General features: G+C 51.8%; 2 protein-coding genes across 6 annotated transcripts in view; one reads left to right on the forward strand and one right to left on the reverse strand.

The window, feature by feature from the left end:
- Nucleotides 1-1,189: 1,189 nt before the first annotated feature.
- On the reverse strand, nucleotides 1,190-7,826 carry Iscu (iron-sulfur cluster assembly enzyme). Of its 2 annotated transcripts, none has more exons than XM_027923295.2 (5): nucleotides 7,651-7,826; nucleotides 6,254-6,367; nucleotides 4,950-5,060; nucleotides 3,072-3,222; nucleotides 1,190-1,708 (listed from the first exon to the last, which is right to left on the reverse strand). In XM_027923295.2, the coding sequence occupies exons 1-5, from the start codon at nucleotides 7,762-7,764 to the stop codon at nucleotides 1,626-1,628; spliced, it is 573 nt and encodes a 190-aa protein (XP_027779096.1). In that variant the 5' UTR covers nucleotides 7,765-7,826; the 3' UTR covers nucleotides 1,190-1,625. The 2 variants fall into 2 exon arrangements, with proteins under 2 accessions (XP_027779096.1, XP_027779097.1); XM_027923296.2 differs by having other exon boundaries at nucleotides 3,144-3,222; nucleotides 7,651-7,820.
- Nucleotides 7,827-9,115: 1,289 nt separating this feature from the next.
- Nucleotides 9,116-12,913, forward strand: part of Sart3 (spliceosome associated factor 3, U4/U6 recycling protein) — a 38,800-nt gene continuing 35,002 nt past the window's right edge. For 2 of the 4 annotated variants that reach the window (XM_027923193.3, XM_027923194.3), the window contains exon 1: nucleotides 9,116-9,471. In XM_027923193.3, the coding sequence (XP_027778994.1) occupies nucleotides 9,157-9,471 (315 nt within the window). In that variant the 5' untranslated portion in view covers nucleotides 9,116-9,156. Of the gene's footprint in view, nucleotides 9,472-9,718; nucleotides 11,333-11,469; nucleotides 11,596-12,913 lie in introns of those variants that run through there. The other 2 variants (XM_027923196.3, XM_027923195.3) reach the window with 2 other exon arrangements.

The raw sequence follows: 12,913 nt of genomic DNA on the forward strand, positions 1-12,913 counted from the left end.
TCCGAGTTCAATGCCAGACTTAGCAACGGTGAAGCACTAAACAACTCAGTGAGAACCTGTTTCTAAAGAAAATACAAAATAGGGCTGGGATGTGGCTCGATCTCCTGGACCAAAAAAAAAAAAAAAAAGAAAAGAAAATACAATCACGAAGAGGTGGGGAGCTGTGGCCTTGCCCCATGTCACAGAGGGGCGAGGCTGGCCAGCGAGGGCCTGAATCACACAGCAGAGCAGCCGCACGGCTCCACCTGGGGTTCTGATGGGAGGGTCTTGCGGGCCTGGGCCTGGGCTCTTTCAGACCCTTGAGGGAGCAGCCTTTGAAGTTCTGTGCGCTCCACCAGAACCCGGAGCATTTCAAACATTTTTTGTTGTTGTTTTTTAAGTAAAGGAGGTGTATTTAAAGGCGGCCAGTCTGTTTCTGAAGGAGAAGGCAGACTCATCTACTTCAGGGGTTCACTGTGGAAGCCCTTCAGTGAGTTCTCCCTGGAAGCTGAGCCTCCTTGGGGATGCGCAACTTTGGGTAGCTCGGGATGGAGGGAGCTCCGGCAGGGGGACGGCTGCGGCAAGAAGGCCAGGTACCAGGCTGAGCCAGGACAACTGTTTCCAGGCGCAGCACCCAGGGACAGCTCAGAACGCACCGCCTCAGCATCGCACCCCAGTAGGACAGAGCTGGCAGAGGGGTCCTCCCTCTGGCCAGACTTGCCCGCCACCACCACCTGGAGGCTCTGGAGTTGGGGGCACCGCGGTCCCTGCCTAGAGCCACACAGAGCCTGGCCTGGAGACCTGTGTCTTAGCCTCATCCCCCCTCGTCCCCCAGGGGCTCTTCACGAAATTTGGTCCCCAGGTTAATGTTGCTGCCTCAGCCAACGTTTCTCAGATTTCCCTTTTTTGGTGGTGCCGGCGATGGAACCAGGGCCCTGGCAAGCCAGGCAGGTGCTGTCCCACCTGGCCCTGCTTCCCAGACACCAGAAACAGGTCACGGGAGAACTGCCAAGACTCAGGAGCCATCACCTGGCCCAGAGCAAGGAAAACTACCATTTCTTTTCACCTGTTCATAAAGTACCGCGGCTGCGGGAGAACCTGCCACAGCCCACGTCACTGCCCGATGGCGGGAGGGCTGCGCGTCCTTGTGGTCCAGGCTGCGGGCAGTGCCCAGGGTAAGGGTCCAAGAGACGAGGCTCGCCACAGAAACCATCGTCCTGCATTGTTTATTTGTTTTATATACACATACATAAGTGCACACATGGCTGCATAGCTACAGATCTGCTTTATGTACAGTCAGCTCTACCAAACAGTCAGACCAAGGCATTCCATGGGTAAATTGTCCCCAAAATAGATTTAGATACAATTAAGTCTTGATGCACAGCACAGGCGTCAGAACCTAAGACTGCGCTGCTGAGCTCGGTCCTGCGGCCACACACAGTTCAAAGCACACACTGAGCGCTAAGGCAACACGAGCGAGCTGAAAGAAACCACAGGACTCAGAACGGTTAAAGGGTGTATTTTGCTTGCCTCAGTCACACTGTGAACGGCAAATGCTGTGCGGCTTTCCTGCGGCCTGGGAAGCTTCTGGACGTCTCCAGTACGTGCATGGCGGTGGGTGGACGTCTCTGGAGCGGCACCGAGGCTCACTGCTCTGCCTCTCCTTTCTTGGGATCCTGTTTCAGTTTGTAATCGGCCAGGGCGGCCTTGATGGCGTCTTCGGCCAGCACTGCAAGGCATGGAAGGAAGAGCCTGTTCACAGACCCGAAGGGCACAGGTGCGGGGCGGGGGCTAGACAGAGTCTCAGGTAGGCGGCCAGTCGCTTCCCACTCAGTGGCCCCTGTGGGGCTCTGCAGACAGGCTGGGGCTGACTTGCCTGGGACTGGAGTCTACCTCCTCCTCTACACTGGGACAGCCATGCTCTCCCTGCGGTGGAGACGTGTCTGACATGTCTGACACTTAGGGACACGACACATGCTGGTTTCTGCTTGTGTCCACGAGGTCTGGACTAAACGTGGCAGAGGCTGGTGAAGTCCAGCTGGCCTGAACTAAGTCACGCTGGGCTGTGGATGGGGTGGCACCTGCATGTCACCCTTTTCTGATGCCAAGTTTGAAAGCCTTTATTCAAGAACTGATATTAAAAGACATGGGGAGGACGCGACAGTGACAGCAGAGCACGGCTGAGGGTCTTGGTAGCTAAAAGGCCAAACAAAAGGCTGAGGTCGGGCTGGGGCTGGGCTCATGGTGGTGCACTTGCCTGGCACAGGGGAGGCCCTGGGTTGGCTTCTCAGCACCGCAGGTGAATAAATAAAAATATAAAAGGTCCATCCACAACTTAAAAAATACAGGCTGAGTCTCGCTGAGGCCGTGAATGTTTACAAGTAACGACCTTCTCTGTGGGTACTTAAAATTCCAGCTCAAGTGGGAAGAACCGGGCTCTCAGCAGACTTCCTGCCCCCGACCCTGGCCCCCCAGCACCTGGCCCAGGCAGCGGCTCTCTGCTAAGTTTTAACTGCTTTGGTCAGAAACCTTGATGGTGCGTTAGGGGGGCCACTCACTGCTCCTCATTCCCTCCTTCCTGAGGAGGTCAGGACGGGACAGGACAAGCACTGGATCTGACCTAGCAACTGAACTGGAAAGCCAAGTGTCAACCTGAAGGTGTGTGGCTTTCTCTCAGGACAGTGGAGGGGACGTGGCCCAGCTGGGTTTAAGTCCCTCCACACAGCCAGATGCAGACCTGACGGGGTGGCCGCTAGACGGGAAGGGATGAGACACGCAAGGCGCAGGATGTGGCTTACAGCTGAGTTTTCTCCTCCGTTGGTCCTACTGCTACCACATGATGGGGACAGCATAGTGATCAAGGACTGGGCTTAAATCGTGGTTCTCCCACTTACTAGCTGTGTGACACAGGTGGCTCCACCTGAGGGGTGGGCTTGGAACGATGCCCAGCGGGTGCCTGGCACGGCTCCCAGCGCACAGCACCTCCTGTGGGACTCAGGGCCTGGCTGAGGGACCCGGCTCGACCCTCTGAACTGCACAGACTGACTGAGCTCTGACTCCTGACGGCTGTACAGAGGGACTCCATGACCTACAAGGACTCTGTCCCAAACGCGAGTTGAAATGAGTGCCACATGTCCCTGCTGTGCAGTGGAGAGCAGACTCACTGGAGCAGTGCAGCTTCACGGGGGGAAGGCAGAGCTCCTTGGCGATGTCTGTGTTTTTGATGGTCAGGGCCTCTTCCACCTGAGGCGGGGGAAAGACAAGCAGTTTCGGTGACTGTTTTGAGGGTAGACAATAAAAAAGGAAGGTCTCCAAGGCCCTCAAGACAGGTTGGTGGGGGCAGTTTCTGCTTAACAACTCAGAACAGGGCTGCGGCCTCCTCAGACTCCACACGTGTGCCAGAGCTGCAGTGGGGCCTCTCCAGTCCACGTACACACACCTGCGCTGCTGGCTGGTGAGCACAGACACCAAGACCACACAGCCAGCAGACCCCGTGAGACATCTCTGAGGGATCTGCTGAGGCATCTTTTTTAAAAGGAGGTCATTTCTATGCTGCTTATGCAGGTCCTTGGGTGAGAGCTCAGGTTAGACTCATGCTCTGCCTGAAATAGAGAATATCCTCCAGACAGGTGAAGAAGGTGCCTGTGGTCTGGGCGGGACCCTGGGGGAGACTGGAGGCAGACAGGTCCTGCTCAAGAGGAACAGAGCAGGCGGGTATGGTAGCGCACGCCTGTCATCCTTGCTGCTGGGAGGCTGAGACAGGAGGATCGTGAGTTCAAAGCCAGCCTCAGCAACAGCGAGGCACTAAGCAACTCAGTGAGACCCTGACTCTAAATAGGATACAAAATAGGGCTGGGGATGGGGCTCAGTGGTTGAGTGCCCCTGAGTTCAATCGCTGGTACCCCTCTACCGCCAGTACCCGCACCCCCCCAAAAAAAAAAGAACAGAGAGGTCCACTGCAGAAAGAGAAGCCAGACGTCCCCAGCAGCCAGTGTCTCTGGCTAGTCCTAGAAACGCAGATGGGAAGATCTCAAAGTTAAAGGAAGCCCCTCGAGGCCAAGGACTTGGATCACATTTGCCTTATCTCATTTCCCCTTTCCCTGAAGACAGTTCCTGACCAACCTCTTTAGAGTCATCTCCCACTAGAATGGACCTGGCCTGTGCCCTCCTGGCCTACAGGAGCCTGCCAGCCAGAAGGCCCTGAAGCACAGGAGCGGGCGGCCCAGGCCCTGCTCTGCTGGGGAGCTGGCCAGCGCATCCAGTGTCTCCTTCATGACTCAGCTCCCGGAACCAGGCCCCTTGTGCATACTGCTGGTTGGTTTCGACATAGCAGCTTTAATGGCAACTAGACTTAGAAAGTCCAGCCCTTCACAGAGAAAAGGATGCAAAAGATGTCTGGCCCTTTCTTGTCTTTAGAGGGCCTGCAGACCAGCCACCGATTTGTCATTGGGCCCGAACCCTTGCTGTGTTCTTGATTCTTTAAAACCCCTTTTAACACACACTAGTTTAGCTCACCAATCTTTGTAAGGACTCTCAGAGTCCTTCCTAAAACAGGATGGGAGGAAATAAACAAGAAAATAACTACTTCACAACACCCCGTTGACCTTAGACTCCTAAGAAACTATGAGAACATCAGCGACCTTTGATAGAGTCAAAGATTTCTTTGCAATTCTATTTTGTCAGATGGACAGTGAGGAACTTTTTTTTTTCCTACAAAATTAACAAAACACCATCAAACCCCCAAATAAAAATGATCATCAACTACAAAATACTCCCAAACACTACTTCACAAAATAGTCCATTAATGTGAGGAATATAAGCAACATCTGGACAGGGAGAAACTAAATAAAAATTTTTGGATATTTTGAAGAAATCAAAAAAATTTACTTCTTTTTTTGACCCACTGGACCTCTGAGAGCCAAGGTCGCAGAGAACATGATTTGACCTAATAGGTCAGCAAGCAGCTTTACCGTCTTTCCTTTCACCCACTCAGTGGCTAATGAGCTGGAGGCGATTGCAGAACCGCAGCCAAATGTTTTAAACCTGGCGTCCACGATCTTCCCCTTTTCATCCACTTGAATCTAGAAAAGAGACAAGAATTACGTAGTGAATTTGGCGGCCACCTTCTAGAAACCCAGGAGCTGGTTCAAGGGGACCTTCCTTACAAGCTGGGCTTGCTGTATAGGCTGGAATTAATCAGTGACTTTGCTTGTTACAAAGAGCTCAGAGATAAGGATGGTGGAACGCTGCAGACATTACTCCCCTACAGACAGGCATGACCACACTATGGTGTGACTCTGCACCAGGCATAGCCAGAGGAAGGAGAAGCTGTGCTCCATTTGTGTACAATGTGTCACAGTGCATTCTACTGTCAGGCCCCGGTACCCGTCACCTGGAAAACTAAGCCCCTCTCTCCTAGTTTTCTTTGCAATCCTGCAACCCCAGCCCGCTTTTCTTTCTTTTTTCTTTTTTTAAAGCTATGAAGTCCTATGTGAGGACACCTGCTCACAGGTGCTGGGCACTCTGTTTCCTCAAACGTGGGAGAGTCTGCAACCAAGGTCTCTGGTTAATATTTTTTTCTTGGGCACGAAATTGTACTTAAAGATTCTCTCCTAAGTATTTTTCTGTTTTCCAAGACAGGTGTGAAGACCTCTGGCAAGTCTACCCACTATGAAGGAGACTGGATAAAGTTATGGTGTACCCAAACTGCAATCCACTACCTTCATGTTACTTTCTTTTTTTTTTTTTAATTTATTTTTTTGCAGTATTGGGGATTGAACCCAGGGCCTTGTGCATTTTTTTTTTTTTTAATATTTATTTTTAGTTCTCGGCGGATACAACATCTTTGTATGTGGTGCTGACGATCGAACCCGGGCCGCACGCATGCCAGGCGAGCGCGCTACTGCTGGAGCCACATCCCCAGCCCCTTTCATGTTACTTTCAATATGGGAAGATGTTTGGTTTACTGCACTTATTATCTCACTGGGGACTGCAAAATCCACACAATACTTCACCCAGCTGAAGGTGGAATTTAAATTAACACAGTGATTAGAAAAGTGAGATTAGTTTCCTACTTCAGAAAAGGTCTGCATACCTGACTAGCAGAACTAGATTAAGTCCCTGTTCTAATCATTTGTAACACCAACTCCTCCCATCTCAATGGAAGGAAGGTGATGAAATGAAACACTGTATGTACAAATGCTTTATCAGCTATGAAACACTGTGTAAGCCAAGGGATTCCTAGTATTGTCATCAGAGACCAATCAGCTGGTACCTGTAATTTCATAACATCACCACACGCTGGCGCACCCACCAATCCAGTTCCAACGTTTTTTGATGTCTTGTCAAGGGACCCCACATTTCTAGGATTTTCATAATGATCCACAACCTGAAATGACAGGGTTGAGAGGAGTCATGATGGCGCTCTTCTACTGGTCTACCTTGATGTCAGCAACTTGTACCTGGAAGAAGAGGAAGGCCAACACTCATGTCAATGCCATTTGTGACCCAAACTCTTTTTGTATGTCCTCTCCAACTACCTTTAGAGATTAGAGACACTGTAGGAGATACTGCCAAAATCAATCAATCAATCAATCAATCAAGTCATGTCTTAGTTCCACAGGGTTTTCAACCACAAATAATCACTTGACTTTTGCACATCTGTATCACCAGACTGGGGCTCAAACAGTGTTTGTGTTCAAATAAAACCCATCCTTAAAGGATAATGCTTATTTAAAACTTCTAGAAATAACTGTGGTCCGGGAATGAAAGGCTTGCTTGGAAACATCAAGGCGACAGTTCTACAGAAGGAACACCGCTATGGAATGAACAGGTTGGTGTAGATTTAAAACTGCGCCATCTCTGCAGGTCAGGGCGGCGAACCTGCAGGCCGCAGCGCACCCTGGTGCCCAGAGCTGGCGACCTGCGATGTGAACGCGACACGCCCCCCGGGTGGGGAGGATCGAGGTCCTTGCAAAAGTGCCAAAAGTGCCGAAGCAAATGTTCAGCACAAATGTTCCTTCCAAACGGGCACAGCCGATCCTCTGGTGACCTTGAGGGCTGCTTGCCAGATGGCAATAAGTACCCCATCTTCTAGTCGCCCCCACTGTCCCCTGGACCAAGGATCTGGACTGCAGGTCCCGAGGACCCTCGAGGCGTTCTTCCCGGGGCACCTAGCGCCTCGTGGACTCCGCAGCACTTTTCCGAGGGGGTCTCTGGTTACGGGGACTTGACGCCCCGGAAGGCAGGGGGCTGCAAACGGGGCACCCAGCCCTCCTCCCCGCACTGAGAAGCAAAAATTAACCCCAAACAAATGACAGGAAGCGCCGTGCTCCTGGGCCGCCGGCCGACGCCCTCGGAGGCCACGGCCCCCTACGCAGCATCACCGCGGACGGTCCCCGCGTCGGGCCGGCGGCGCCCCCTCGGCACCCAGGACCTCTCCCTCCCTTCTGGGAAGCGGGTGCAGCCAGAGGCCGTCGCTCGCCCGGGTCACGGAGCCGGGGCAGCAGCAGCAGCAGCTGTAATTCGCACGGGAGCCGCGGACAGTGTCACTGCGCGGCCGGGACAGGGCGTCCAGGCAGAGGCACCGGAGCGGGCCGCCCTTCCCGGCCCAGTGACCCGTCGGGCGCCCGGGTCCCTTCAGTGGTCCGCGCAGCCCCCGCCCACCCATACCTTCTTGTGATAGAGCCGAGCCGGAGCTGACAGCTCCCGGGCAGGCAGGCGCGGGCTCCGGAGCAGCAGGGCCGATGCCGCTCGCCGCAGACGGCCTGCTCCAGCCGCCGCCATCTTGCTGGCTTGCGCCTGCGCCGGCCCCTAACTACTCCGACGGGAGGGCTCGCCCGCAAGTCGCTCTGACGTCACCGACTTTGCGCCTGCGCCCTCCCGCTCTGCGTTTTGGCCCCGCTTTGACCACGCCTCTGGGCGGGCGCGGACAGGTTGCAGCGCGAAGGTGTGCAGTCGCTGGAGGCTGGTCTTGGGCACTGGATTCTGCATGGGAATTCTCAGGCTGCTGCAGCACCGGACCCACGTCCACGTTCAAAAAACCCACCGCTGGAACGCGGCGCAGAGGATCACCCAGTCCGCCTTTCCTAACCCTATTTTGCAGTGAAGGAAGCTGAAGTTCAGAGCTGTTTAGTAACTTGTCCAAGGTCGTTCAAAGTGTTAGGTTCGCTTGGGATTTGAACTTGTATAGTCCTAGGTTAGAATCCGGGTTCAGCTCCTTCCTAGTTACGTGACCCTAGGTGAATGACGTCGGTTCGCTAAGCCTCGATCTTCTCTTTTGTACCAATTCAAGGACAGTGTTTTCTTCCATCATCGCAAATACGAGTACCTACTGTGTGTCAAGGCTCTTCTTTCTCCATTAAGTTTGATAATGAGGATTAAAGGCAATAAATAAACACCAGTACTTTCCTACTTAAAAAAATGGGAAGTTTAATTAAGTAGAAAACGAACACCACGGGTTGAATAAAAGAAAAGGTCTATTTGTTTAATATCCCTATAAAATAACAGCAACCAGTCACGATTTATACGACAGTGCACTGCAATTAACATTTTCTAAAGCAATGCTTATTAATGTAATTTATTAGTATTGTCTTGCAGAATATGGTCTTATAAAACCGGAAAATTCACATACATATTTAACGCCTACTAGGTACCAGGCGTTACATAAAGGAGAGGAATCTCTTTGGAAAACGGATTTTTCTCATGAATAGGGCAGCCGATCCTTCCCTAAGGACTTGGACTTTTTCTCTGCATTTGAGGCTTAGTTGCTGGGACTGAATCACACTCCAGGGCTCACTAGGCATTAAGTAAAGCATTTGTTCCAAGAATCATTTTGACCTTCTCAAGATGGTGTAAAACCCTTAACGACATACATCACGCTCCCCCTGTAACTTCCTCTATGATCTCCACTTCCTGTCCAAAGACCCAACTTCTTTCCGGGGTTGTGGCGGCACACATGGCTGCGTTAGTCGATTGTTTTCTGACAGGGACCTTTAGCGATACATAAAAGTAATATGAATTTCCTGTATTTACTAATTTTCCTGTCACCCAAGGCTCTCAGTTTCTCATTCGGTGGCAAGAAAGCGGGGTTTTAGTCAGGCGGACGCCTTAGGCAGCTTCTATTTCCGCGGGTCTTCGGCGGCCGAGGGAAGACCCGAGAGTCACTGGAAACGCAAGATGGCGACAGCGGCCGCAGCTTCGGCTTCGGAGCCGGAGGCTGAGCCCCCGGCTGGGCCCAAGGCTGAGGGAGAGGAAGATGAAGTTAAGGCAGCTAGGACGAGGCGGAAAGTGCTCTCGCGGGCTGTAGCCGCTGCGACGTACAAGACCATGGGGCCAGGGTGGGAGCAGCAGGAGGAAGGTGTGAGCGAGAGCGATGGGGATGAGGAGTACGCCATGGCTTCCTCGGCGGACAGCTCCGCCGGGGACTACGAGTGGGAGTACGACGAGGAGGAGGAGAAGAACCAGCTGGAGATCGAGCGGCTGGAGGAGCAGGTGGGCTGCTTCCCTCCCGCCCCAGGCCCCAGGCCCCAAGCCCCGTCCCGCCTTCTTGGTCCTGGGGCGGCAGTAAAACCCGCCAAGGCCGCGAAACCGCTGCCGGCCACCGAGGCGCGTGTGGCACGGGCTTAGAGCGTGTCCGGTGTTTGGCCTGCGCGATCCCACCGAGTCCTCGGCAGCACCCGATGAGGAGTGGGGTCAGCCCGGGCTTACGGGATCGGACGGGGGCTCGGGAGTCTGGCTGGGGGCAGCGCCTCCTGCACGCTTTGCTTGGGCTCTTAAGACGACCCGAACTCGAGTCTCCGCCACGCGGTTGCCCCGGGCTCGACAGTCGAAATAAAGCTAGTTCCTAAGAGGTGGATTTCCCTGTAGGATCAACGACGGGGACGAAGTACGGTGTCGGAGGAGAAATAGCGACCGAGGTCATAGTAGGATGGGAAAGCGGTTTCCGAGTCTGGAAGCCCAAGGCCCCTCCACGCCTGCGCGTCCTGGGGCCAGTTCCGTAAGCTCTGCAGGTCGGGAGCCACCGTTTCTGCATTGTGTAGTGGTCACTTGGTACCGAGCAGCAGGGTGGTTTCTGACCTGTGACCTTGCAAGGTGGTGAATTCTCCTGTGTAATCCTGGATCCTGGGAGAAATTAGCTTGATTTGAGAGCAATAAAGGGACGACTGTGCTTATGAAGGAGTGGGCAGGGGAACCCGGAGTGAAGGCTCGGTACACCAAGCCTGGTAGCAGGAGGACCTCTCCCCTCTTTCAGGCCTGAAGAGGTGAAGGGAATGATTGGTTACCCAAGTACTTGAGTGGAGAGGGCACCTTGAAAGCTGTTGATGCCTTGGTCGGGGTAGAAATGCCATAAATTCTGTTTTCCTCCTTCCAAACCTCTGCTGGTGTCTCCTGTAAGGCAAACCCAACTGGGAGCCAGAGAGCCAAGAAGCCGAAAATGTATTGTACTTCTGGGGTCACAGGACAGGGATGAGAGGAAAGAGCAGGTTTGGAGGTGTTGAACCCAAAGAGATTGGAGCACATTCTCATTTTGCAGATGAAGAAATAACGTAACGAATGATGAGATGATTTGATTAAAGTCACTCATAACGGGATTTGAAATCTTCAAAGGACCTGAGGACCAAATGCCACACTGGGTGTGCCTTCATTCAGTGGTTTGTAGTTGTGACTAACCTAGGCTACTCACTTCACCTTGCTGGGTGAGACAGTGATACTTTTGTTAAGTTATGCAATAGTGACATCCATTGTTATAGTTGGTCCCACTTGTCATCTCATCTGATTGTTAAAGGAACCAGCTGGGGCAGGCATGTGGCTATGGCCTCTACTTTGTTTTTGGTAAATAAGCATGGTGAAGCACATTTGGTTTTATTCATTCATCAAATACAGTGACATGGGGTGACAGACTGACTGTGTCCCTGTGCTTACTGAAATAATTGCCTTTCTGTGAGGTGGAGAAATAGGATCACTTGTTTCAGAAGGAAGGGGAAGTTGGAACCAGAGAAGTCTTTGGTGAAGCTACTTGGTCACAGGAAGGAGGATGGGTCAGAGCAGAGGTCTCTTGGTACTGGTGCCCTGTGTTTCCTTCCCCACCTCAGCTCTCCGAGGGTGGCAAGGGGCTCAGAAGTGACCGCACAAGATGGGATGTAGCAAGTGATGGTGAATTAGTCTTGGACCTAATCCTCTCGTGCTGGGGTTTAGAAATGGACTTTTCCAATGTTTCTCAACCCTCTCCCACTTTATCCTAATCCTGTGCCCTCCTGGAGCCTCCAGTCCAGCTGTCACTGCCCTGAGGGTGAAGCCTAACCAATAACTTCCAAATAGAGCTCTGAAAAACTCGGCCAGCCCTGTCGTGTTGGTGAGTCCTGCTTCCTGCCCCTGACTGTGCTTTGTGAGAGCTGTCTCTTGAAATATATCTGTCCACTGACAAAGGCACAGGTTTCCCATTATTCGTGTCTGTGCGCAAACTAAAAATGGCATCTCATGGTGCCTTAGGTGGATTTGTCTGAGCAGCCTGGTGAAGGACAAAGATAAGGCTTCGCAACCATCTGTGAATCCAGGCCTTCCCTGCAGGAGTGGGAAGGCCAGTTGGACACGCTGTTTCCGCTGTCTGAACCTGCTGTGAGTGTCCTAGTTGGTAAAGTGAATGAATATTTTATCTTCCTTACAGGGTGGTTTGGGAGCTTGAGTGACACAGTGCCTCTAAGGCTCTGACACAGTTGGGTACCTAGTAGGTGTTGCACTAGTCCTCTCCTCCCCCTCCCCCCTTCTAGGTGCAGGTGGGCGTGGCATCTTTTCCCACTGGTGGGAGCTGGAAATCAGCAGATTATTTTGTGCATTGATTGGCTAAGCTCTTCTTTTTTTAAAGCATCTTATGTCTTTAATGGTGTTCTGAGCCTGGAATAGACTAGCATGTGCACTCTTTTGTTAGTATTGATTGAACTAAGAGAAGGTGTTTCTTGTAAGTGCAATTCAGTAGACATTTAACACACATACTTCCAGAATACTTCTCCCTTCCCCTGTAGGCAGGTCCTCAGTTTGGCCTAAAAGTAAGTCGTTCAGACAAAAGCCACTGTAAAGGCAGTTTCTCTAGTGATCTTTCTTCTGCCAGCCTGCTCATGGTACTGATGTGAGGGGCACGTTCGCAGACATTCCTGACACTGACTAGTAAGGACTGTCCCCTCCTGTTCCCCTTCAAAAGCCCATTTAGGCCCAGGTGCCATGACAGTGCTGATAGTGGGGAAAGCATATCTTTACCAGCCTCACACCGCTGGATTTTGTGTGACACTCCTGACACTTGGTAAGACCCATAAGAACCAGAGCTTGACTCTGCTCCTTCATGGCACAGGCGAGGAAGCTGAGGACCTGTGGCCTGGATCACTTGTGTCCTCGCCTGGGCCAGAGCCTTTTCAAGCCATCACGTGGTCATGGGATGGGTTGGGCCTGTTAGGACTTGTGAATCCTGAGCACAACACCATTGCCTCAAGTCTCAGATTTTTTAAATTATTGACCATGTTCTTATCTATTACTGATTCTTCTTTATTATCTGATAATATATTCTTCTTGAATATTATCTGATAATATAATTATCAGATAATAATATTATTATTATCTGATAATTATATTATCAGCGTCCCCTCACATGTAAGTGTTTCTCTAACTCCTCTTTTTCACACTGGGGTCAGTGTTGTGGGTCCTGGATGCACCTCAGCAGATACAAATGGTCACCTCTGTTGTGTGTTATTTGTCTGTATAAGTCTGTTTCTGGGCTCTTGCTGCTCTTCAGTGGGTCATTTATCTTGTGCAGTTCCAGTCTAACTTCTTGTAGCTGAGACTCACTACCTCATATAAGGTATCCTCCTACTTGATTTTTTTCTTGAGATGTGTTTTGTTTCTCCCACATAATTTTAGATATATGTGCCAAGGTCTGTTGGGCTAT

This window comes from Marmota flaviventris, chromosome 1 (genome assembly GCF_047511675.1).
Source record: "Marmota flaviventris isolate mMarFla1 chromosome 1, mMarFla1.hap1, whole genome shotgun sequence".
In the NCBI taxonomy this organism is placed as follows: Eukaryota; Metazoa; Chordata; class Mammalia; order Rodentia; family Sciuridae; genus Marmota; species Marmota flaviventris.